This window comes from Cynara cardunculus, assembly GCF_001531365.2.
Source record: "Cynara cardunculus var. scolymus isolate 2C chromosome LG 15, CcrdV1, whole genome shotgun sequence".
NCBI classification, from domain to species: domain Eukaryota; kingdom Viridiplantae; phylum Streptophyta; class Magnoliopsida; order Asterales; family Asteraceae; genus Cynara; species Cynara cardunculus.
This window is the reverse complement of record NC_037542.1, coordinates 19,374,688-19,399,113: the sequence shown is the minus strand read 5'-3', so window position 1 is coordinate 19,399,113 and position 24,426 is coordinate 19,374,688. Positions and strand designations below refer to the sequence as shown.

General features: G+C 35.7%; 4 protein-coding genes across 4 annotated transcripts; 1 reads left to right on the top strand and 3 right to left on the bottom strand.

Annotated features, from left to right (window-relative positions):
- Positions 1–2,567: 2,567 nt before the first annotated feature.
- On the bottom strand, positions 2,568–8,670 carry LOC112527154 (AT-hook motif nuclear-localized protein 13-like). The gene is made up of 5 exons (XM_025137607.1): positions 7,858–8,670; positions 7,030–7,082; positions 4,609–4,740; positions 3,740–3,901; positions 2,568–3,226 (listed from the first exon to the last, which is right to left on the bottom strand). Exons 1-5 carry the CDS (start codon positions 8,375–8,377, stop codon positions 2,900–2,902), a joined length of 1,194 nt encoding a protein of 397 aa, XP_024993375.1. The 5' UTR covers positions 8,378–8,670; the 3' UTR covers positions 2,568–2,899.
- A 1,202-nt stretch (positions 8,671–9,872) lies between these two features.
- Positions 9,873–17,267, bottom strand: LOC112527403 (AP-2 complex subunit mu). The gene is made up of 13 exons (XM_025138038.1): positions 17,020–17,267; positions 15,216–15,393; positions 13,649–13,739; positions 12,678–12,772; positions 12,408–12,497; positions 12,268–12,316; positions 12,062–12,200; positions 11,532–11,648; positions 11,341–11,431; positions 11,132–11,274; positions 10,558–10,672; positions 10,347–10,391; positions 9,873–10,246 (listed from the first exon to the last, which is right to left on the bottom strand). The coding sequence occupies exons 1-13, from the start codon at positions 17,100–17,102 to the stop codon at positions 10,166–10,168; spliced, it is 1,317 nt and encodes a 438-aa protein (XP_024993806.1). The 5' UTR covers positions 17,103–17,267; the 3' UTR covers positions 9,873–10,165.
- A 272-nt stretch (positions 17,268–17,539) lies between these two features.
- Positions 17,540–19,700, top strand: LOC112527177 (pentatricopeptide repeat-containing protein At2g01860). The gene has a single exon (XM_025137640.1). The coding sequence runs from the start codon at positions 17,923–17,925 to the stop codon at positions 19,462–19,464; it is 1,542 nt and encodes a 513-aa protein (XP_024993408.1). The 5' UTR covers positions 17,540–17,922; the 3' UTR covers positions 19,465–19,700.
- A 2,367-nt stretch (positions 19,701–22,067) lies between these two features.
- On the bottom strand, positions 22,068–23,837 carry LOC112527862 (protein LOL1). Its single transcript, XM_025138702.1, has 6 exons — positions 23,713–23,837; positions 23,434–23,602; positions 22,910–23,023; positions 22,689–22,802; positions 22,511–22,620; positions 22,068–22,377 (listed from the first exon to the last, which is right to left on the bottom strand). Exons 2-6 carry the CDS (start codon positions 23,492–23,494, stop codon positions 22,339–22,341), a joined length of 438 nt encoding a protein of 145 aa, XP_024994470.1. The 5' UTR covers positions 23,495–23,602; positions 23,713–23,837; the 3' UTR covers positions 22,068–22,338.
- Positions 23,838–24,426: the final 589 nt, after the last annotated feature.

Genomic DNA, 24,426 nt, shown 5'->3' with positions numbered 1-24,426 from the left:
ATGTTTCATGGATTGTTGTGATTCATTTTGATTTAGTTATATTCATTGTAAAGTGTTTGTATTTGGGTTTGTACGCGTATTACTCTTTATTCTATATAATCTTTTTTATGATTTACATTACAAAACAACAGAATATCTGTGACGGACAAAACCGTCGGTTAAGGTCGCAACAGTTTTTAGACGGAAAAAACGGGTCGACAAAGAAATGGTTGGCATTTGGCAAGAAAAACCCTCCTGTTATGTAAAATATGAGTCACTAACATTTAATACCCAATGAGATTAATTATGACCGAATCGAGTGAAATATGACTCGTTAAAATCCGCTTAAAACCCGTCAAGCCCGGTGATTGATTATAGACCAATTATCACACATTAAAGTTCATTAAGATCCATTATGATTCATTTTGAACATATAAGATCCATCAACACCCATTAAAACATAGAACAAATATATTTAAGAAATAACAACAAAAATAAATAAATATCCGTCCATATCGTAAACCCCAACAATTACCTACGGTTTTCATGATAAAAAAGATGGTTTAAATTGAATGGTGGTCGATAAACCATTGAAAACATCTATTGATTTGACAGATTTGGCTATTTGCAACGTGTTCCTTTTTTTCTTAAAAATAAAAAATTTAATTCAGAGAAAGTTTTCTCGATTGATAATTGGTTTAAAAAAATAGATCATTCGTCCATGTTTTCCTTAAAAACAAATTAAAAATCATATTATGGTTGATGATCAACCATCAATAATATATGAACATTTAGATTGTTTACCGATGACATTATGAATATAAGTGGAAAATGAAAACATTTAACATTTATCAACGGTTTACAGACAAAATACTCTGTTGCCGTGCGCACAACCGTCAGTACCTACCAATGGTTCATAGACAATTTCCATTTCCACATCTAACTGTCGATTAACTATTTTACAATTTTCAATTTACTTTATATAGGTTGCACAAAATCCCGATAGGCCAATAACCCAATCCTATCCATCCCAAATTAAAAAAAAGTCTGATGAACCGAACGAAACTAAACCAAAATCATAGGATTCTAAGTTTTACAGGCCCGATATAATTAGTGGGAATAGGATTGAGGTCAAACCATCCCAACCCAACACGATGAGATCGATTAAATTAAATAATTAATAGTTTAATATATTACATATAATTAATAAGCAACAATTATCGTTTGTCAGTTCTATCTTTTTACCTGATACTACGATTGTTAGTTTTCCCTGTTGCTTTAAGTTAGTAACTTAGTTTTTAAGTATTGTAAGAGTTTTCTCTTTTTTTTTTCTTCCATAAACTAATTTATTATTTATGTATCAATCATCATAACCTTCCAATCCAATCCAACCCACCGAACCTAAACTAATTTGCAAGGGTTAGGTTGGTTTGGATCATTATTGTTAATAGACTAGGTTAAGTTGAGATTTTTCTAAACCGATGTAATTCAATTAGGTTATTGCAATCCACCCAACCAAACTCATGTGCACACTTAACTTCATTGGATATTTCCTTGATAGTCAGTTGACCCCGACGACAACGGCCGTCGGTTATGCCCAATTTCTTTTGTAGTGATACATAAAATAAATACCAAACCACAAGAGGTGGTACCTGATTGGTTTGAGTTTGGCTCCAAAGGTCGAAAGTATCAGGAGATCTCAGGTTCAAATCCAAGGAGGAATAAAAATCCCCTTGTGGCCATAGAGGTTCAAATGCGGTGACTCCGAGCTATCTGCAAAGCAGATGATCGTCCTGAAATTAGTCGGCTCGCATAGCGGGTTGGATATCCAGGTTAATTAAAAAAAACTACTAGAGGAACATGTTTTTTTAGTTCTTTATATTGTAATAGTCGCCATTAAAAAAAGTAGCAATTGAATGAAGAAATAATGAACGTGGAACAACAATATGAAAAATATAATTCATATACATCCTCGGGAGGAAAAGTTTTGACACAGAAATAAGCGAATGATCATATGAGAAGAAGAGGTGAGGTAAAAAGTGTAAAAAGGGATTTGGATCCTTGATCACCTTTAATCTCAAACTCATTCATGAATCACGCTTGATATAAGAATTGATCTGGTGTATCTCGATACATCTCATTCTAATATGCATAGATATTTTTTTTACGCTTCTGACAATAATCCAACCCTATAGAGATATCGTTTATTGGTTGATTTATTAATAAATGCATATATAGTGCCAAGCAAGGAATATATTTAATGCAGTAACATATATAAACATGTGAAAGGTGTTGTCTTTTATGATATCTTAACCTACAAATCATACCCATTAGACGTTGCTATATAAGTTAACATCCTTAAATATATAAATCACTTTTTTGTTTAATTAAATAAAGTCTAAATTAAGGTACTTGTAAATAAAATAATAAAATGAATATAATATGACACATGTTTTTAATTAATTTTATAAATAAAAAGACTTTCCAAAAAATATTTTTAATTAAATATTATTTAACAATATTTTATACGATTATAAAATATTGATAAAATAAAAAAAAAATGTAATTATATCAAGAAGGAGCAGAGACGATGATATCAACAAGAACAACCCCAGATTGATTCTACAAAAAGTACATTTGATTCACTCTTCATCCCTAAATTCAAAGTTTCACAGAAATACCTTCTAAAAATAGTAATAATAATAGATAGATGAATATTCCAAGATACCGGTAGCGGCCCACCGACCATGCTCCCCTGCTTCCAGATTCAAGAAAATTAAGATATTCAAGTTTTGAAAAAGATAGAATTCAAGTATAATGCCCACATGCCCGGTAGCATATATGTAAATGGATCTGTAAACTCGATGCAACGACCACATCAACATCATCATCATCATCATCATGTCTGAATTTACTTGATTCAATTGGGAAGCATGTTCATGGTGGAGCTTGGCCACCCCATGTTTGAATACATGCCCAGATTTTGCATCGGCTGTTGTTGTTGTTGCTGTTGCCGCTGCTGCTGGTGGTGGCTCGGATTGTTGTAGGGACCAGGCATCCGATGAAGCGGGCTGCTCCCACTATCATCAGATGATTCACTTGATGGCCCTTCAGATGGAGGACTTATCCCAGCAACACCCCCTCCATCACCACCACCGAAAGTCAACATGTTTGGTGGTGCCGCCGATGATGGCCCCACGCTAGATTTTGATTTCTTCCCATCTGCAATGAAGCTACCAACAATAACCTGCAACATAAACCATAAAAAAGAAGGCATTTTCTTTGTTAATATAACACTTCTCCCCCATATATATATATATATATATATATATATATATATATATGTTTAAAGGGTCAGGTTCTGGGAAAAACCGCAAAAAAATGAAATATTGAAGAACACCTTGGTAACTGTTCATCTGGACGGCAAACACATGTGCATACAAGTAATTTGTAAGCAATTTGTAAGCAATTTGTTCGGTATGCACATGTGCATACAAGTAATTTGTAAACAATTTATTAGGTATTCACATGTGCATACAAGTAATTTGTAAGCAATTTGTTCGGTATGCACATATGCATAACATAGACACGTGCATAAAAACCAAAAATAATTTCAGTTACTTGTACGCACATGTGCATCCCGTCCAGTTACTAGGGTGTTCCTCAATTTTTCATTTTTTCAGGGGTTTTCCCCTGAACCTCCCTCTATATATATATATACACATAATGTATGGCTGCATATGTGTATAGAGGGAGAGACCTGTACAGGTGATGCAGCCACCAACATCCCAGCAACACCACCACCCAAAACTCGCCCATCTGAACCGGCAAGAGAAACACTCAATCCACTAGGTCTGCTGCGGTTACCATTACTCTCCGAGTGCAAGAAGGAACCTGATAAAGATATTATCTCAAATCGACCCTGAAAGTTGGATCAACATCCCAGTTAGATTAGCGACATTAAGCACTAAATTCACCCAATCTACAACATCAAGAACTGGATTTTAGAAAAATCTTGAACCAAGAACTAGTTTTTAATAACAATCTAGACCCTACAACTGATCCGAATGAGAAAATTGAATGCTTTATAGATAGAAATCACAAAAGCAAACAGCTCTCTCCGGTGACAAGAAAGCATAACGAGAATTCACTAGCAACAGAATAGAAACAGATAAAGATTAATGGTCTTGGTATTATACCATGTAAATCATTTGTTACGGATCCGTCCTATATTTAATTCAGAATAAATTTATAGACGGTTGCTAACACAATTTTGTTCAAGATTAAACGAGTTAACCAAATGATTTGTGATCCACGTTTAAAGGTCGATTCGTCATGCTGTTAAATTTCAAACTAGGACTCTGGCACAAACAAAAACTTGAAAACTTTAAATCAAGGTAAACTTTTTGCGCTTATTTAGCTTCCTCAATCCCAAGAAATTAGCAACAATTTTTGCACAACTTTACACACATAGTTTAACAAAATTACCCTTAAACTGAATTTTAGGGAAGAAAACAACCAATCTGATGCTAGTAATTATAATTTTCAACCCACTCGTATCCAAAAGAGCTTAAGTTGAAACATTTTAAAAAGTGTAAGCTTAACAGGAGACGGTCTAAAGATGTAAACCTCATATGATACAGTGCCACCAGAAGTTGCTGGCTGACGAAGGGTCACATTGCAGATGGCACCATTGGCAGATAGTATACAAACAGTTCGAGGTCCTTGTTGTGAAAATGCCATAATCGTCGAGGCTATATCCTGTCAATGGAAAAGCCAACATTTTTACGATGAGGGGATTACTCCAATGGCCAAAATTTCAATCCCCAAAGAAGGTAGGCCAGACAACCAAATAATTTCAATAAATTCCAATATCATGCGTAGGTAGTAAACAGAAAATCATAAAAATTGTATAGTCCATTTGTAAGAAATAAATCTAAGATATAATTAAAAATTGAGAGATTATCAAATCAATCACAGTATTAAACAACAAAATATGAATCCATTCAAGATTTAAACCTAGCAGACCACTAAGCTAGTGCTAGGGAAGACGACTTACAGACAAGCACTGGATTTCCGATTTCCTTATGCTTAATGACCCCAATGAACATGACAAACATAATTGGGAACTCGTCTACTCATGATAGCATAACCTTTGCTCTTCATATAAACCAAACGAGCACAGTATATCCCACCCAAAAGTGGGATTTGGGGGTATGATGTAGGCAGGCGTGACCTCTAACGAAAGGGTGTTGTTTCTTTGAGGACCTCCAGCTTGTGAAAAGTGTGAAAGAGAGAAGATTAGCCCAAAAAGTGCGGAAAAGAGGACTTAGGCAAGAAAGGTAAATACAATAAATTTTGAAAACTTTGCTCTTACATCTTGCTACCAAAACTGCATTTACTTATTTAGGTTCGCACCAGTTCTTGACCAAAGTTCAGGGTACAATACACATTTTCAGATTTTATGGTTGTCATGCAGTGGCTAAAATTAAGTTCATACTATACCATAGATTGTCTTCTATTTAAATTTCCTATATGCATGTATCCACGTGTAAAGATAACATGCATTAGATATGTATCATCAAAAAGTTTGAACCATTATGTATCAAAATATACCAAGAAAGCATCAGGTTCTAAAAAGCGTGCCATGGCAAGAGAGATGCATCATGTACGCCAACTTAACCCCATAGCGGCGTGTAATGTGAGGCGTGTACCATGGAGTCTTGAGGAGCGTTATAGTGAGCGTTTTTAAGGAGTTATTGCACTTTGTTTAACTTTTTAATTATTTATTTTTTAAAGGTTCTATATGTGTGTGTCATAATGATATTTTTTTCTTCTTATTATATAAATTAAAATTTCCATTTATTTAGTAATAGTCGAAAACATATGTGTGTATATGATATACAGACTTGCCATCTTATGCCACATCTTGAAAAACGCCTTGGCCTAGCCGTGGCTCCTAAGGATTCAGTAAATCAACAAAGCCCAAAGTGATCTCTCTTTCCCCTTCAACTAATAGTAAAATTGTCAACTAATCAGAATGCTTGATTATTAGACCATGGTTTTTGTATATATGTATGGACATATTTGTGCAGTGCTGGGCCAGAGACTCTCTTCAGATTGAGCCCAAACTTTGAGACTTGAAATCGCCCCAACACCTTATGCTATTTAGAACCTTCAAAAACATAGAAGTCGTGAAACAAGCACATTTACAATATATTACCCCTTTTGAGTTCTGTGCCATGAAAATTGCAACAATTGACCCTACACTATCAATCAAATGTAAAGATAACTGAAGGAAAATATTTGGATTTAAATAAGAGTTCCTACATTTAATACTTTTGTAATGATGATCAAGGAGAAATGGGCAATGAAAAACAATGAAAGATTGCTTGGGCATTGGAAGAATCAAACTTTAATGACCATATCATTTTAATTGACTAATGCTACAAGAATACATCTAACCTAATTAAAATCGCATGTGACATTTCCAAACAAAATAGAGAAACCGGGAAAGAAGAAAAGATTTGATCCTTGTTCTCATAGAACTCAACAAACTAAGATGTTTCCCATCTTTCATTCTTCAATTGCATGGTTGATTAATGATTTCTAACAAGGATTCTTATTGGATTCTTAAATACAACTTAATTACTAGCATCCCGTCTCACAAACAAGTAGGAAAAATCGGTATTTTGAAAGATATTGCTTACAAGGTATACATATACAGTTGCTTTTTATTGATACGAAAAGTTAAAGTGCTTATTCCTTATCACTGCATTTCTAAATGTTCCCTTTTCCTCATTTTGAACACCAATGTAAAAGAATAGACTCATGTAACCACCTATTTGCCGAATTTCATCAATTAAACATGTAACTCTTGGTGAGCACCACTTACCCACCATTCAAATATTTATTGGAGCTATTTGTTTACGGGAAGTTCTAATGCATTTCTTTAATTGAAACAAACAGAGACATATAACCTACGTAATCTAAATTTTAAACCACGATCTTCATTTACCATAACATTATCCGAAAATTTGTGGGAATTACCTCTCCTGCTTTGACGATGATGACATGAGGTGTAAACCCAACTCCAGGTGCACCTATCCATCACATAAGACACTATGTAACCATTATAATATTCAACAAAATATGAGCTTGAAAAATACATAATAGCAATGACAAGAGCATCTAAAGTTCAAGCATTCCATCACTAAATTATTCCTACCTCATCCAAGTAATTAAACCAAAAGTAAATAAATCAACATTGATGGTTGGAAACAGTGTCAAATCAATCTACAATATACCCGAACGAAATCATCATGAGTGAGTGAATGAGGGTTGAACAAGAAGAAATGAAATTGAGCAACATCTAAAAACATTATGACAAAACACCGTCCAAATACATTAAAATATGCAATTATTAACAATTGTATCTAGAATAAACAAAACTATCTCAGAAAACAATATTGTAACAAGGACTAGTTCCCCAAACGACTAACCAATCTGATCCTTTTTCCAAGCCCAAACCAGATGGGAAAAAGGCTCGTTGGCTTCGGAAGGGTTGGAGATGGAATCTTTGTACAAAGACTTCCACGTGCTTACTAGTAAAGAGACTATTATCATGACCAGAACCAATGATCATTGGGTCATAAAGGGGTAACCTTTCATACTTGCTCCAAGGCTCACCCCTTCTAGATTATTAGAAAATGATGAACCACTTAAAATTTACAAAAAAAGAGTCAATTGTAATCACCAATCTGTAGAATCTAGAAGCATAACTTATAAGTAAAGACAGAAGTACAAAAAAACAGCAACTTTATATATGATGGGAATGAAATTTAACAAAAACAGAAATTAAATAACACTAATATATACCTAAAGCATCCAATTGCTTCTTCCCAGAACCAGCTGGTCTTCCTCTGTGTTTCTTGGCAGATGAATCCGCATTTGGGGTTCCACCACTGCCATCGTTCGAAGACTCCAAATTCCCAGCACTAGCAACATTAGAAATAGCAGTCGCCGGAGCAGGTGCCAAACCGAGCGCAATGTTGCCATCAGACGACGGTGAATACTTCCTCGGCCGGCCCCTCTTCTTCCTGGCTGGCTCAATGCTGTATCCACCAGCCCTAAACCCGCCTGAGGGAGACGATCCATCGCCGTACTGATCAGAGGCATTAAAAGGGAAGCGTTGTTGCATCGAACTAGGGCTTATGATGTTGGCATTTTTATTGTTGTTCGTTATAGCGGTGTTGGAAGTGTTGGATAGGTGGTGGTGGTGGGTAGAGTAAGAGTTGGGTGGCATCATCATACCGGGCGGCGCCTGCTGGTGGTGGTGATGATGGGGTTGATGTTGTTGTAGCGATGGCGGTGGTGCTAATGATTCTCGTGAATCCATTAAAATCCAAGGAAACTGTCTCTGGGTTTCCTTGATCTTCTGTTGATTTTCCTGAATCTTGAAATGCAGGTAGATCTTGCGGCAAATCAATCTTGAGAATCTACTTGAAACCTACTAAACTTGAAACCAATTGAATCGAAAAGATTGAGGAGGCGAAAGATGCGAATCAAGGGGTTTAAAGAAAGAGAGAAAAGAAAGGAATTAGGGTTTTAAAGACCAAAAATTTTGGTTTGATAGGGGCGTATAAGGGCATTTATTGAGTGCATCTACTACTTGTGCTGGAGATGCCTTTGTCACCTTTGTGTCAATTTTGCCTACATGTCTTTGAACCTTCTTATCGACAGCCGAAATTCACAATTTTTATTATTATTATTATTATTATTATTATTATTATTATTATTATTATTATTATTATCATTATTTAATATAAATTTTGAGTAATATTTTAATAATTAACTATTTTAATTTTGGGCAAACAGTTAGGTTACCCATGAATTCAACCGGTCCCACACAAAACCTGCATCTGATGATAATAATATAAGATGATATTTTTTAGTTCATTAAACAGTTAAATTCACTCATGTCTTGTATTTGGACAAATTCACTCGAGTCATTTGCCAACTGAATTACACATTAAAAGCAATTAACTATTTGAATTATGAGAATATATATGTTTTGTTTGTAAGGAATGATTGTTACAAGGCCATTTGAAATAGTTTTGTCATCTATTAGTAATTGTAAATATTTATTGTTGTACTATTTAATAATAAAAAATACAGTATATATTTATTGCGAAATAGCAAGTATCTTTATTATCTGCCATTTTTATTGATTGAAATGATTATTTTGATACCCTTTCTTCTCACCTCTTATGCTTGGTATTTTTACTTACTTTGAAATCTTTTTATCTAAAAATAAATTTGTTGCATTCATTCATATGCACCCTCACTTTTAATAGGGGGCCTTTGTCATGTGATTTTATCGGCAAGTATTCGGTTGTTGACGTATCCTCCACACCTACTTGAATGAGCTTGTTCAACGACGTGTGTTTCAAATTTCGAAGGTGTGAGTGACCTTTCGTAAAGGACATAACAAATTGTCGGGAAAGTTCCCTTTGGGCTCTCCCCCAACCACAAGTGGCATTATTAGACAACAAGAAAACGAGCTTCTCTGTTTCTATTAAATCAAAAGTCCAATCAGCCATCAACTCGATGTAGGTCACATGACCTACAACTCGTCTTTTGCTTTTTGAGGGTCGAAAATGGTATTACAAATATTTAGAGACATAAAACATAACAATATAAAATCCTTGGTTTTGAATTTAACTATTTATTAATAAATTTTATAAAAAATGAAATAAGAACTTGGATCAATTAAAATAAGAATAGAACCTACCACCTTCATATTATTAACACAACACCCTAACCAATTTAGAAAACAATTTTTCACTATTTTGAAAGAGAATTTTGTACATATAATTAGTATGTACAACATATGCATAGGATGGTTACTAGAATGAGAACATTAAATCAATGGTTGGTTATACATTTGACTATTTCATACAAAAATCAATATTTCCTCATTTTGTGGAACAAAACCACTTTTTGCAGCATACCAAAGAACAAATCACCAACACAAATAATCCAATTGTTTCTGTAGACATTTATATAGTACAAAAACATGAACAAAAATACAAGTCCGTGTAGTCGGGAATCTGCTGAAACGGCAAGCGGCTCGATTGTCTTCTTAGCTCATTTGGTAATCAGGAAGGAAGAGTCTCTACACCATCTAGCATCTGATCTCATATGAACCCGCTTTCGTTATATACCTGACCCACTCAACCGTATTGTAACCACTTTTCTCCCATACCTGCAAAGAAACCGCAAGGATTTAATTTTAAACCATTCGGGATTCAAAACATGCGTAATTTAGCTACATTCTAAACACCATATCGGGTGGTAAAATGTACCTTGAGAAATCTGACTCTTAATCCAGATGCCGTAAACATAGGTACCTACAAAACCACACGAATGTAAGCGCTTGTTATCCTGGAAATCAACTGTTTGATTTTTTTCAATTTTTTAGTCACTTTTTTCACACAAATGCTAACGCTTGCTACACCAAGGGTTATAAAGTCAAATCAAGCCATTTAAAGATGTAAACTAGTGCAGGAGAAGCACCTGAAACTCCATCTGTATCGGTGGCCTAGTCCAAGACTTCTTTTCTGCAATCGTTGAAATCAACTCCACTTCTGCGCTCAAAGTTGACTCGGTTTGTCCTGGAAATTTTCGTATCCTGCAAGTTATTATAACGACACATGTCAAGAAGCATCACCTAAGAAGGATATGCAAAAGTATAGAAATGTGGACCACGTACACAATTAGATAACAAAATAAAGCTTCTTGTATATATATATAGGGTTGGGTTCCGGTAAGAATGGAAGGTATGATGAGAAGGGTGAGAAAGGATCTCCACTCTTGGATCAATCCTAATTGAAGATCTACACCCTTGAGATGCACCAGATCAATTCCCGTGAGGAGCGCAATTCACGGGATGAGGTGAGATTAAAAGTGATCAAGGTCCAAATCCCTTCTTACGCTTCTCACCTTTTAACTCTATTCTCACACGATCATTTGCCTCTCTATATATAGGGTCAGATTCGGAGGAAAACCTCAAAAAATAAAAAATTGAGGAACACTCTAGTAACCGTTCATCTGGACGTTATGCACATGTGAAGCATTGAATTTTACTCACTTCCACACCAAACAGTCCATAGAAGCATTGTACTTTGCTCGTCCTGATGTCACTTGAAGACTGGTTTTTGCTGTTTGTTTGGGTACTGGAATCTTAACCACCACTCCAAGTGCAAACATTTTTGCACCAAAGACACTTTTTACCTGAAATCCAGTAAGGTTAATAATATATCTACAGTAAATTAGTTCATAATTTAGTTCTTTACAAACCTTAACGTTTACTTCCATGCGTGTCCTGCCCAATTCCTTGATGGTGGGCAATACCCGGAATGGAAGATTTACACCCTCAGTGATACGATATCTGTGGAGAATATATCAACTTATTAATATAAATTTAACAAACTATTTCTTGCTGTAAGTTAAAGTGATTTGTCACAAATCAGAACAGAATAGTAACTTACTTCATTAGCTCGAATTCACCATCTGGTGGCACAAAGCTCACAGTCTTTTCTGAATTAAATCTGGTCAAGTTTACACATTGATGGAAGGTAACATCATCGAGCTCGATAGTTTTCCCACTACATTTGATAGTTAAGTTAAAGTTTGGTCATTAAAAGGGACAAGATCAGCACATAATCAAACTGGGACGAACATCAAACGTTCAAAACTTAATATATGCGAAATTAGGAAGAAGAAAAAAGCAACAAGTTTGGTGCTTCACATGGAAGAGACCAACATCCAAAATAAATTCTATAAAGGAGGTCCCAAAAGGGAAACAGAAGACCATTCCTTTAGGAACTTTTCCTGTCTTTCTGGGACATTATGAACATATACAATTTACAGAAATAACCTCAAATGAAATATAATAAAGATCCGAACAAAATATCCCTAGAATCAAGGATTCATGGAAAAAAAAAAGAAGCTACAAGTAAATGCTAAATGGGAGAAAACATAATTCTCATGGATGAGAGATGTTTTCCTTCATAATTACCTCTTGGTAGGGCGTGATTTAATTTCAGACTCTTTCTCGAGTCCAATTTTGTCATTCAATCCCAACTTCAAATCAGGCATTCCAGAAAGGAAACACTTCATAAGAATCTTGCCCGTAACGTCACAGCGTAGCACACTACCTGTTAGCATCAAATTATTCATCAGGGAATGATATACATGCACATGTGAAGAGCAACTAAATAGTACCTTTTGAAGACATAAGAAGATTAACACTCTCCACAATATCCAAAAACACCTGCACCCAAAAAAATGTCATGATATAGCAGCACCAAGCATACACATAACTTGAAACGGGGAACGGGAAAAACGAAGTAAAATATGGCCACCTCATTCTTTTTATAAGCAAGACCTTCCCTACGCCAGCCAACCGCGCCAGTTACTTGTAAAGTCGCATTGGGGACAGGTCTATCTGTTGGCTGTTTACAATCATCAAAACAACAAGTTACAAGTCGGAAAATCTTTGATATCATCAAGAAGAAATAAATTATTGTCTTTGTTTGAAGTACAAATATTTTTGTAATTGGCGGAGCAGGAGATTCTACTTATTTGAATAAGATCTTAAAGACGATCAAAAAAAGATAATAGTCACATCTGACCTTGGATGAAAATGGTGAGCGTACACCTTCCTGAGTAATGTAAAGCTTCAATATTTCTGGCGAAAGATTTTGTGGATAACCGAAGTCCATAATTTCTGCAAATCAGACCATATATACAACAGTGAAACATAATACAACACAAAAAAATAAAGAAATGTACAATAATGTCCTTTGAAAGCAGATGAGGCAAGGTACAAATAACCCATAATATTCAAACAACATGCCATGCAAAAGGCTCAAGATATGCTTCTAGAAAAGGACTAAAATTGAAAAACCTGAGGTATCTTCTGGCAAACTCTCACTTTTGGATTTTTGTCTAAGTTTTCAAAAAAGTGTGAAGTGGATATGATGATGGTGTGTAGCAAACCTTTAGCATTATTAGAAATCCAAATTCGATTTTACTAAAATTATCAACACTAGTAATGAATTACAAACTTAATTATGATGATTTCATGGTTTACAAAATGGGTTGATGAAAAAAACATGTCAGATTATTTGACGTCGAAAGGTTCACTTTTCAAACCCAATATAAACATAAATTTTATCTTTTTTCCTTTTTTAATATTCTCATTTTCTTAAATTGAGAAGTTTCCATCCAAATGTGTTCTAGTTTGATTATGAAACCGAAATCACAAACAAATGTAAATGTAAAATGAGGCCTAAGATAAAGATAGTTACATTTGCTTCATTCTTGGAGGCTGACCAACCAATAACAAGAGAAACTAATAACCAGTATATTCTCAAATGTATGTGCAGCAAATTGAAAAAAGAGAGTAGGAGCCACACGAAACCACTAAAATATATCTAAGGGGATAAATATGCTTCTGCAATACAATAAAAATACATCTATGGGGATGGATATGCTTCTGCTAAAGACAATTTCTACAGTATCACTTGGAAAACCTGTGCATCTTTCTATGACAGGTAAGTAGGTAACAGAACAACTTGAAGAAGAGTTTGAGATTTAGTACCATCCAATAACTCGTATATCAGAACAAAGTTGTTGCGGATGGCATCCTCATCAAAAGCACCACCAAAATATGATTTAAATAAAGCAACTGCCTGCATGAGAGGAAAAATAGTCTATTACTTAATACACACAAGTCTTGGGAGTTTATCACAAAAGGCTGATCTTCGGTCTACCCACCTTCTTGTTGAATAACAGGTCAAATGAAAGTAAATACTAACAACTTAATGAGTATTAATGAAGTTTCAAGTTAAATTTTCTTTTGCGAAGCTCTTATCTTTTCTTGATGGTTCTTTTCTTTATTGGCGGTTAATTCTCTTCCCTTGATATATATATGTGTGCATAGTGGTAACTTTTTCCATCATAGACTAACACCATTATCATAAAACAAGCATAAGAGAGTTGAAGCTGAACCTGGAAACTGAATAGGAAAACTTTTGTAATTTTATATTAAGATTTACGCATAATGGAACCTGTACTTATTCTATTGACGGTAAGGAGAGTTCTGTGATCCGTGGACATATCAAGGGACTCCAATCCAAAAGGGCCTAGCATGTTAAAATCTATAAATCTTCTGGTGGTAAAAAGTTCAGCCTCCTTGCTCAAATGGTTGGATTCAGTGTCTCCAATGGCCAGTGAACACTGGGGTCAGAGGCGTAGCCAGAGGGGGGACCGCTGGTGCCAAGCCACCCTCAATGCATGGTCCAACCCATTAGACTTCTTATATAAAAAGATTTTAATGTTGAAAGAAAGGCTCAAGCCCTCCTCAAGCTCCATGTGTATTATGAAATTCTACCCATGCAATATCCTATCACAATATGTAGGTTAATTAGTATTTAGTAGAATTTAGTGTTCTTTGGCAAATAACAAAAGTCTAAAATAAACTTAATTAATTAAATTATTTGAATGTTTTACACTCAAATATATAATGTAAATACAATTAGAAATCATGTAAAATGTCTACTTGTTGGATATGTTTAACTTTGTTGTAACAAAAAACTCAAACCCTAGTTTAATTGTATGTGATTGTTGATGTTGATATATTGTAATTTGTTTTAACTTTTCACATAGCAAATATGTAAATTGTAATTTGTTTGAACTTTTAAAAGATGGATTCTTTTTTTTATCTTGGGTTGAATAATGAGGAAGAAAGGAACCATCAATCCTTTTTCTAAGAGAAAAGAAGACATAGCTAATGACCAACAATTACATCCTATAACCTTGTAGAAAATGTGGCTGATATAGAAAAGACCACTAGAGTTGAACTGGAAATTTTTTGGGAAAATCTGGGGCAGGTCAACATATATTCTTTGGTTCATGATCCAGGGACACGATATTCAATATTAAGCTATTCAAATAACTAATGTGGTGAAATCAGTCAAACATATATTGAACTTGGACTACATCAACTTCATAAATCACAATTCTTTTGCTGGCCACATCTAAGTGTGTTAAATAGCAAAAAAAGGCGAATGTCAAGACAATATTATGATAAAAGGTATCCATCAGTACTTACAAGGGGTAACCAAACAAATATCAATTTTAGTAGACCCTTGAAATCAGAAGATTACCTCAACAACGAACTTAAAGGCACATGCTACATTGGCATTGCTGCTGACAACGATCACGATGTACACATTGCTAATTCTCATATAGAAGAAAGAGCAACCCCCAATCTGCCGCACAGGACATGTTCCTAGTTCCTTTGTTTGCATTATGTGCATTCTAAAGGCATCAACCATATTCCCCCTGAAAGATGCAACAACAAAGAATCAAATAGAGATGGTTAAAGAGAAGACATATATCCTATGCATTTGCAACAACTTTAAAATATGAATTTGTAATACAAATTACTCAATGAGATCCAAAGATAGTTTATTTGAAAGAAAAAAGCCCACACACTCTTTTTTAAAAATGGAAGGCTTGTCAGGATTACTGCAAAGAAGATATCAACTTTACAACAACAACAGAGTCCAATAAATTTCATGACAGTACCAATCCAATGTGCTGCTTGCAAGGCAAGTCAACTAACCTACAGAGATTGGAGCTTGGACTAGCAAGACATCAAGAGTGGCGTCTCTCATGCTTAAAAGCGGCAGGGGATGAAGTAGAACATAAACTAAAAGAGAGACTTGCTGAGCAGACATAATTCGCATATATATATATAATCTAACAGCTCGCCACAGACATTTGCCACTAGGTTTTAGTGTTTTATCATTAGTCTGGGAAGAAGATGACCTTAGGTGACACCAGTAAACATATGAAGATAACACCAGAATGCATGAAGAAGACTCAAGCTTTGAGGTTATAAGATCATGTATAACAGCAATTTAGTTGGAGGCCTTTATTCTCATGCATAAGGTTTTTTGTTCAAGCTCATCTTGAACAGTTGCACAAGATAACTACGAGTTGAGGTCTAGTTATCGTCATGCTGAAAGTTCATGCAGCTCAACAACTTTAACCCAGCTTGCTCAATTGTAGGAAGTGACCAATACACTGTCGGATCAATTGGGATCAGTCATCATCCATAGAGTTGTTGCTTCTACCAACATTCTTGAGCCCAATTTGATGGTGTAAATTCATACAGGGATGGCTGTGGTTATGCTGGATCTTCTTTTGTTCAAAACAAATAGGCACCTAAAATTTCTTATATCTAATTCTCATTAATTCTAGGTAACATGGAACAGGCAACCACAGACTGTAAAAGGAAGTCCAAAAAGTCAAAACTGATTTATGTAAACTATAGTACTAATCATCTCCTTGTAAATAAGATATCAGGTAGCAACCTAAACGTGATAGCGGACCTCCTAAAATTTCTTTCAAAAGCCAATCCCTTACCTCAAATAGTTCTGAGCATTTGTTTTTCAATACACTGATACTCTCTGTTCCCAGAGAAAATAGATATTTGAGCCTTGGATAAACAAGTGGGATGCTTTACAAATTCGAAAATGATCTGGATTTTAAGCCTTTCATAGGACCCTATAAATGTGAACTTTATAACAAGGGTTTTATACTCAAAATCATTAGTGTTAAATTAGCAACAAAATGTATGTCGATCTTAAAACACGGAACAGTTCCAATGACATCCAAAAACTCTATATCGAATAATGAAACAGTATATGCTTATAAACAAGGTAGTCAACCCCCATCGTAGCTATTGAATGGCGTATAGAAAACTACGATATGAACCAATCTACAGAATAAAGCGCAGAAGTAATCCTAACTCACTTAAGTTCTAGTTGCCATAGGCAAACTAAATGCATCGTCATATTGTTCATCAAAACTTAGACAAATAAGCATCTTTCGACATACATAACACAGAATCATATATGTAAACAGAACATACACACAGAGATAGAGTCAGAGAGAGCTAACCCGACATCATCGCGATAAAGACGATTGATGAGGACATCACCGCGAAGATTTAAGAAATAGATAGCAGAAGCAGCCACCGGCATCTCTTGAGCCGGTCCAGTGACAAATTGAATTCAGAAATTGTCAAGCACACAGAGAAGACGATGAAGGCAGATCAGATCTAGAATCTTTTTCCGAAATTAGGATTCAGATTTCTTCAAACATTTTCTCCGATTGGAGCAGGTCGAGAGTAGTAAACGAATTGGGGCAGTTTCCGTTGAGCACAACACAGTCCTTATTAACTTTTTCCTACGTGTTCTTATCAGTAAATTAATAATCAGATTTTACAAAAATTTATTTATTTATTTATTTATTTATTAAATCATATATTGGAAGTAAATGTTATCGTAGTAGTTGGTGTCAGAAACATAAAAAGAGAAGTTAGGTGTTCAAATTGAAATAGTTGTGTAATCGAAGGGTTATATTTGATATTTGAACTCGCCAAATACCATAGTCTCTGACTTCCGTTCAATGCGGTTCAAGTAACTTTGCCGTGTGATCTATGCCTATGGCTATCTCTGTTCGTAGAGCAAGTGTTACTTTTTATCTTTTTTTCTTATAATATACCATGTATCAGATCCTCTATATGTGCACGTTTACGCAGTTTTTATATGTGATTGTTGGAATTCGTGAGGTTTGGGTTCGGAAGGTTCTTTATTTGAATTGCCCATTAGCTGTTTGATAAAATGTCTGTTCCAAGTGAGGTACTATAAGTTAAGCAGAGCTGTGTTCTTTCAGCTCCAATACTTCTTTGAATCGCAAACTGTTTCTGCTGATGTTGATTTGGCTTTTCTCTGGGTTTTGAATTGATGTAACTAGAAACAACAATAGCACATGTGTGTAGCGTAAGTCAGTTACATAGGCATGGATGGTGCATTTCTCTCTTGTTGCTTTTGTAATGTCTCAGAAACCTGTGTTTCTATTGGGTTTGTGAAATCATGGAAGACTGCAATAAAAAGAAACCATGGGGATAAAGTTAGGTTAAGTTTGATGGATTCATCAAGAACCAGGATTTACCTTAGAAAACCAACCAAGAAATTCAATGATCCTCCTTCAACAGTTCTCGGAGTTAATGAATCATTTAATAAGGGAATAAGACCTGTTGATGACCGTGAGGATTCAATATCTACTGAAATGGATGACAAATTTGATGTTTTGGATGGCGGCTTGGAAGCCTACGACGATGAAGCGGACGAACAAAGAGAAGAAAAAGAAGTAGAAGACAATCCTGAGTGGGATCCAGAGGAGATTGAAACAATTTCCTCTCTGTTTAGGGGGAGGATTCCTCAAAAACCCGGAAAATTGGTTAGGGAAAGGCCTCTTCCTCTCCCACTTCCATATAAGCATCGACCTGTAGGACTTCCCTCTTCAAAGAAATGGAAAAGAACTGCAAATTCTTCACGAAAATCTTTATCTAGTAAAGTGTACAAGGACCCAACATTCTTGGTCGGTCTAGCCAAAGAAATCAGAAATCTTCCTCCTGAAGAAGATGTTTCCGTAGTTCTGGACAAGTGCAGTCGATTTATTCGGAAAGGTTCGTTGTCATTAACAATAAGGGAGTTAGGACACATGGGTCTTCCTGAGCGAGCTTTGCAGATATTCTGTTGGGTGCAGAAACAACCTCATTTGTACCCAGATGACAGGCTTCTTGCTTCAACTGTTGAAGTCCTGGCGAGGAACCATGAACTGAAATTGTCTTTCAAGCTTGAAAAATTCCTGAGTCTGGCAAGCCAGGAAGTATATGAGGCTGCTGTGAGAGGTTTCATACGGAGTGGCAGCTTAAAACTTGCATACAAGCTTGTTTCCGCTGCCAAGAATGGGAAAATGATGCTTGACAGTGGGGTTTATGCAAAGCTCATTTTAGAGCTGGGAAAAATCCCAGATAATCACGTGCTTGTATTGGCCTTACTCGAAGAGCTTGGACAAAGGGAAGATTTAAATCTAACACAGCAAGACTGCACAGCGATAATGAAAGTTTGCATCAAGCTTCGGAGATTTGAGATTGTAGAGAGTCTATATAATTGGTTTAAAGTCTCTGGCCGGGAACCAAGTGTGGTCATGTACACCACTTTAATACACAGTCGATATTCTAATAATAATTATAAAGAGGCACTGGCTTTGGTTTGGGAAATGGAAGCCTCAAATTGTCTTTTTGATCTTCCAGCATACCGTGTGGTAATCAAACTTTTTGTTGCTCTCAATGACCTCTCCAGGGCTGTAAGATATTTTTCAAAACTGAAGGAGGCTGGTTTTTCTCCAGCATTTGACATTTACATGGATCTTATCAAAATTTACGCTCTTCATGGGAGGGTGGCCAAGTATAAGGAGGTGTGCAAGGAGGCAGAGGTTGCTGGATTCAAGCTGGAGGAACGAACAAGGTCCCTGTTGATGCAATTGGACGAATAAACATGTGCTGACTTTGTTGATAAAATCATTAGTATGATCATCTCAACCTTTGGTTTTCTAAATGCAATCGAGTCATTTGATGAGCTGGTAGTAATCTTGTGCTGAAACTTGTCTACTCTCAGTTGGGTCCTGTAAGAATTCCACCGACCATCATCAATGTCAATGAACTTGTTATGTTATCACAAGTTCAATAGACCATTTATTGCAAATTTCCTGAATTCATTTGCTTTTACGTTTACTAAACGATCCATTTGGGTTTTTCAACATTTTAACTAATTACATCTTCTTTGTGATTCCTTTTCTAATGCATTCAGTAGGAAATAACCTACAATTCTATCCTTGTTCTTGCTAAATGTTCTCATGGTGATCAAACATGGGTCGTTTCAAACATGTTTTTAGATGTTGAAAACAAAACGAACTTCATTTATTTTGAATAATGTACTATTTGGGAAATCCACAAACCCAACAGCACCTTACTCTTTGCGTTATGACATTTCTTTATGAAGGATGGACTAATAGAAGGAAATGTCTGGGGAGTATGATAAGCTGTCTTATTGTATTTCTAGATTTCCATCAAAAGCACCTAGGTTCAGAATCAACACTCGCTAGGATATTAGAGAAGATATATATGAATTAATTTTAGATTAAAAGGTTCTATTTTACAGTAGCAGAGAGAATACAGACACAAATTGAAGCTTGGTGAGAGTTGTTCTGTGGTTGATAGCTTTTCATTGTTTTTTTGTTCTTCCTTCACTGTTTCTCAAAACTCATATAGCTGCTTCTTTCATGCTCTTAGTCTGGTTGCAAGTTAAATACCATCTTGAACTTAAGTGCAGGAACTACCCTAATCGCTTGCAAGTGTCCACACATAGATAACCACTTCAGTTTGGAACTTCACTTTTTGAGGGAGCTGATGTTCAATGGTCACTGCACTAATTTCTACCAGTCGTGCAGATCTGCATGAAATAGTGGTACCACATGCAGAAACATGCACACGTCCAATCCGTGACTACTGCTGAAAAGTTGTGTAACCATCTTTTTTAACTCTGCTCCCATGTTTTTTACTTAATGAGACCTTAACTTGTTGATTGGGAATAGGAACTCGATTATGGAGATCAAGTTTGGCTACAACACTTTACATGGATAATTTTGCTAGTTACCGCTACCACTCGATGATTTCCTTTATCTTGATTTCCAGAATTAGGTTACAAAGATTCTTCTTTTGGTCATGAAAGAAACTTGACTTCTGTTTTTAGTTCAAATGAACTTCAATTTCTCAGATCTTGCATCTCCACCAGAACCTTGTCAACCCGCCACCCCCCAGGGGAAGGCTTTCTTTGCCCGTCTTAGGTCTGATCCATTTGCTGCACCAAGATGCATGGTGACTCCCAGAAAGGCGGTGAATTTTTCCAGTCAACACCAAGATTTTGAGGTATCCTTGAATTCTGTTGGTATTGCCTCCAGGTTTATTGAGATGTGCTATGAAGTAGCTTAAAAAGTTAAATCCAGTCTGGCTACTGTTCCTTGATGTTGATCCATCTAGTGCCATCCGACTAGGGTTAGAGTCAACTGTCAAGGTCAAACCAGGGTTTTTTTTTAATTAACTTGGATATCCAACCCACTATACGAGCCAACTAATCCTAGGGCGACCACCTGCTTTGCAGGTAGCCCGGAGTCCCCGCATTTGAACCTCCGTGGCCACAAGGGGATTTTTATTCCTCCTTGGATTTGAATCTGAGACCTCCTGATACTTTTGACCTTTGGAGCCAAGCTCAAACCAATCAGGCACCACCCTTGTGGTTCAAACCAGGGGGTTTAAGTTGCCTGGATTTTGCTTTCTGTTCCAGCTTCCACCACAGGGGTTTGGCTGAGCCATGGCCGAAGCATCTCATCGTTCAAGTCAAGGAATACATTAGGAAAAACGCAAACCTCAGTTAGTGAACAGAAAACGTATCAAAATATTGAATTATTTTGTTATGCAGTTCTTTTTTTCATGTGGTTTTCTTTTTTCTTTTAATTTTCACATGAATCTTTCCTGCATCTTTTTCCCTTCATGCTTATCCATTGTGGTCTCAAAAGTCATTTTCTTCCTTCTAGGATACTTCCATTGAATACCACAAATTTTCAAAGATGTGAATCAGGAACACTTTGTAACATGCTTTGATGGTCACACATAACTCAAAAATTACGTAAATACCCTTTTGCTTCGGTTTTAATCATGGTTCGAATCTTATATTTTACAGATTAAAACTAAATTAATCTTTAAAAAAAGATGAGCAAAAAAACCCTTTAAATGGAACTAGCTTTACTTCTTTCACATGATTCTCCCTTCCATCTTTTTTCCCTTGATGCTTATCCTTTCTAGTCTTTGAAGTCATTTTCTATATAAGCTTCAACCATTTGAACCATAAATTACAAGGTCTCCGGTTCAAATCCAGCCACCGCCCGCCCTAGGACACCGTGATTCACCTCCCTATGATGGTCGTGAGACTGGTAAAGTAGGAGCACTTGGAGGACAACATAGACCATTGTCATAAAAAGAACCACAAACTTGCCGTGTTATTCGTGGCCCCGAACCAAATAATTATCAATGTCAACACTAAAAGATAAAACAGAACTTCTCATTATCCGAAAAACCAAACACCAACTTACAACCATAAATGAGCTCTCGTAATCGAATATTTCTCTTATCCGAAACATGCCTGCCAAAACTACGCTTATTCTTTAATCACTATAATATTTATGAAAAAGATGATGGTCTCAAACAAGAGGAAATTCGTAACTCTATACATTGTACATGTAGCGAAATGTAGGTTCTTGAGTGACCATGTGATATCTGTAGTCATAGTAAGTCATTCTGAACATGAAATCTTTTTAGGTGTTGAACTTCTGTTCTGTAGCACTTGTCGAAGCCTATATATCCAATAAACAAATGTTAGAAAAGGGTTTGAAGTTGCAAACTCAATTGAGAATGACAAATGTTCTGTTGATGCAATTCCATGATTAAATGCTATCAAGATAGATGAAAGTAAGGCTTTGTGCTAACCCCAACGGACGTAATAAATTGGCAAACTGCACATTTCACAGATCGTGCTCCATACTGGTACATCAAAAGCATCCTACAGTTTCCACAATTGACATGTGCTACCTGGTTTGCTGTCAAAAGTGCCATTTTTTAAGAAGTCTGATCAAATGATTCTTACAAAATATAGGAGTTAGTTTACCTTCTAAGGCTAAATTGATGGTATGACAGCATGAACATTGTACGCTTGTCGCCCCACGGATGTACATGAGTAATGTGTGACAGCCTCCACAAACCAATTGCGCCATTTCGGTGCCTAAATCAGAAAACCCGTATCAAGAAACATACTATGATCATTTTGGTTGCCATTGGAACAAAAATTTGCTCCTGAAACTCATAAAAACTTAACAGATTTCCATGTACCAGGAGGAGGAACAGCTGTGACAGCATTACAAACTGCACAGCAGACCGAGGTTGCTCCCACTGGGTAAAGTAGAAGATTTCGACATCCTGAACACACTAGCTGGCTTTGAGAACCTGTTTCACCATAGTTTTTGACATTTTTGTCTCAGAAAGATAGATCTGAAAGAGTTATTGATTGAAAGAAACAACAGAGTACTCTGCTTTTCTGGCATTCTGTGCTTGATTTATGAGGTAAATATGCACCATATTCATAAATCATTTTGTTATAGGTATCCCTCATCATGAAAACTCTCAAATACTGCAAATCTTGTTGCTTTGACTCAGTTTATTACCAGACTTAACAAAAAGCTGTTTTCTTGAAAAGATTAGCTTCCTATAATCTTTCTTTATGCTCTCATGCTCAAACCAGTAAACTTCTGTCTGATGTTGTAAAAAGAAAGATTAAAAAAACTGGATTGAAATAAGAAAAGATAGATTAACTCATGAGGATACTGTTATTTTTATAGAAAATTGAGCAGGTATACCATTGGCAGGGGTTGTAAGTGGCACAGGAGGAGATGGATATGGAGCTAGAGGGACTGGCATTGTAAATCTGAGGGAAAAAGTCTAATCTTTTCAACTCCAAGATCTTAAAGAGATTACAACTTTTGAAGCATGAAGTACAAGTGCTTCTCTCCCACTCTCATCATGTACCTGAGATGAATCAAGAAAGCTGCAGTCAGTGTTTGATGAAACAGAGTATGGGGATTCAGAATGCATAAAATGGTGAAATCTGATGAACTTTTGCCATTAAAAAGCCATACCTGAAGCAAATTTAGTGGTTTGATGAAGCTTTTTGCTGGCACCATTCCATGTTATGAACTAGTTGGGGGTGGGGCAAGCACACACCTTTGCTGGTTTTTGCAGATGAGAGAGAGAGATATGTGAGTTGGACAAAGACTTGGAAAGAGATGGTGATAAAAAAAAGAAGACGACATATTTGGTGTTGGAATTTCATAATAATGTGTGAAATTTCATATGATTTTAAGTTATCATGGTATTATTATTATGAATTCCATATTTTAAATCGAGAAAAAGCATATTTATTCAAAATAATGTTATTTGAAGTCTTGATTATAACAGATATCATGTGATAATCTATCACTGTTTTAACTCTGTAAATCCGCACATTGTATTCCGTGCAGCCGGTTTTATGCTTACCCGCTATCATTTATGTTATTAGGACCCACAAAAAGTCTTATGTGCATATCAAACAATCTTCTAAAAAGTTATTTCAATTGATTTGTACATTTTTAATAATGACCGGTTTGTTTTAAAGTTAGCATAGAACTTGAACAACTGTCCAATTATCCCTTTTCTTTTCTAACGATCAATGATGTACTTCGATTACTTTTTTCTCCAATTTATCTCAGTTGTAAATTTATTCACGATAACAATCGGTAATGATATAAATATGATGACATTAGATTGTACGGTTGATTCGTAAGTTTTTCAAAATCAAAAAGTTAAATCACATA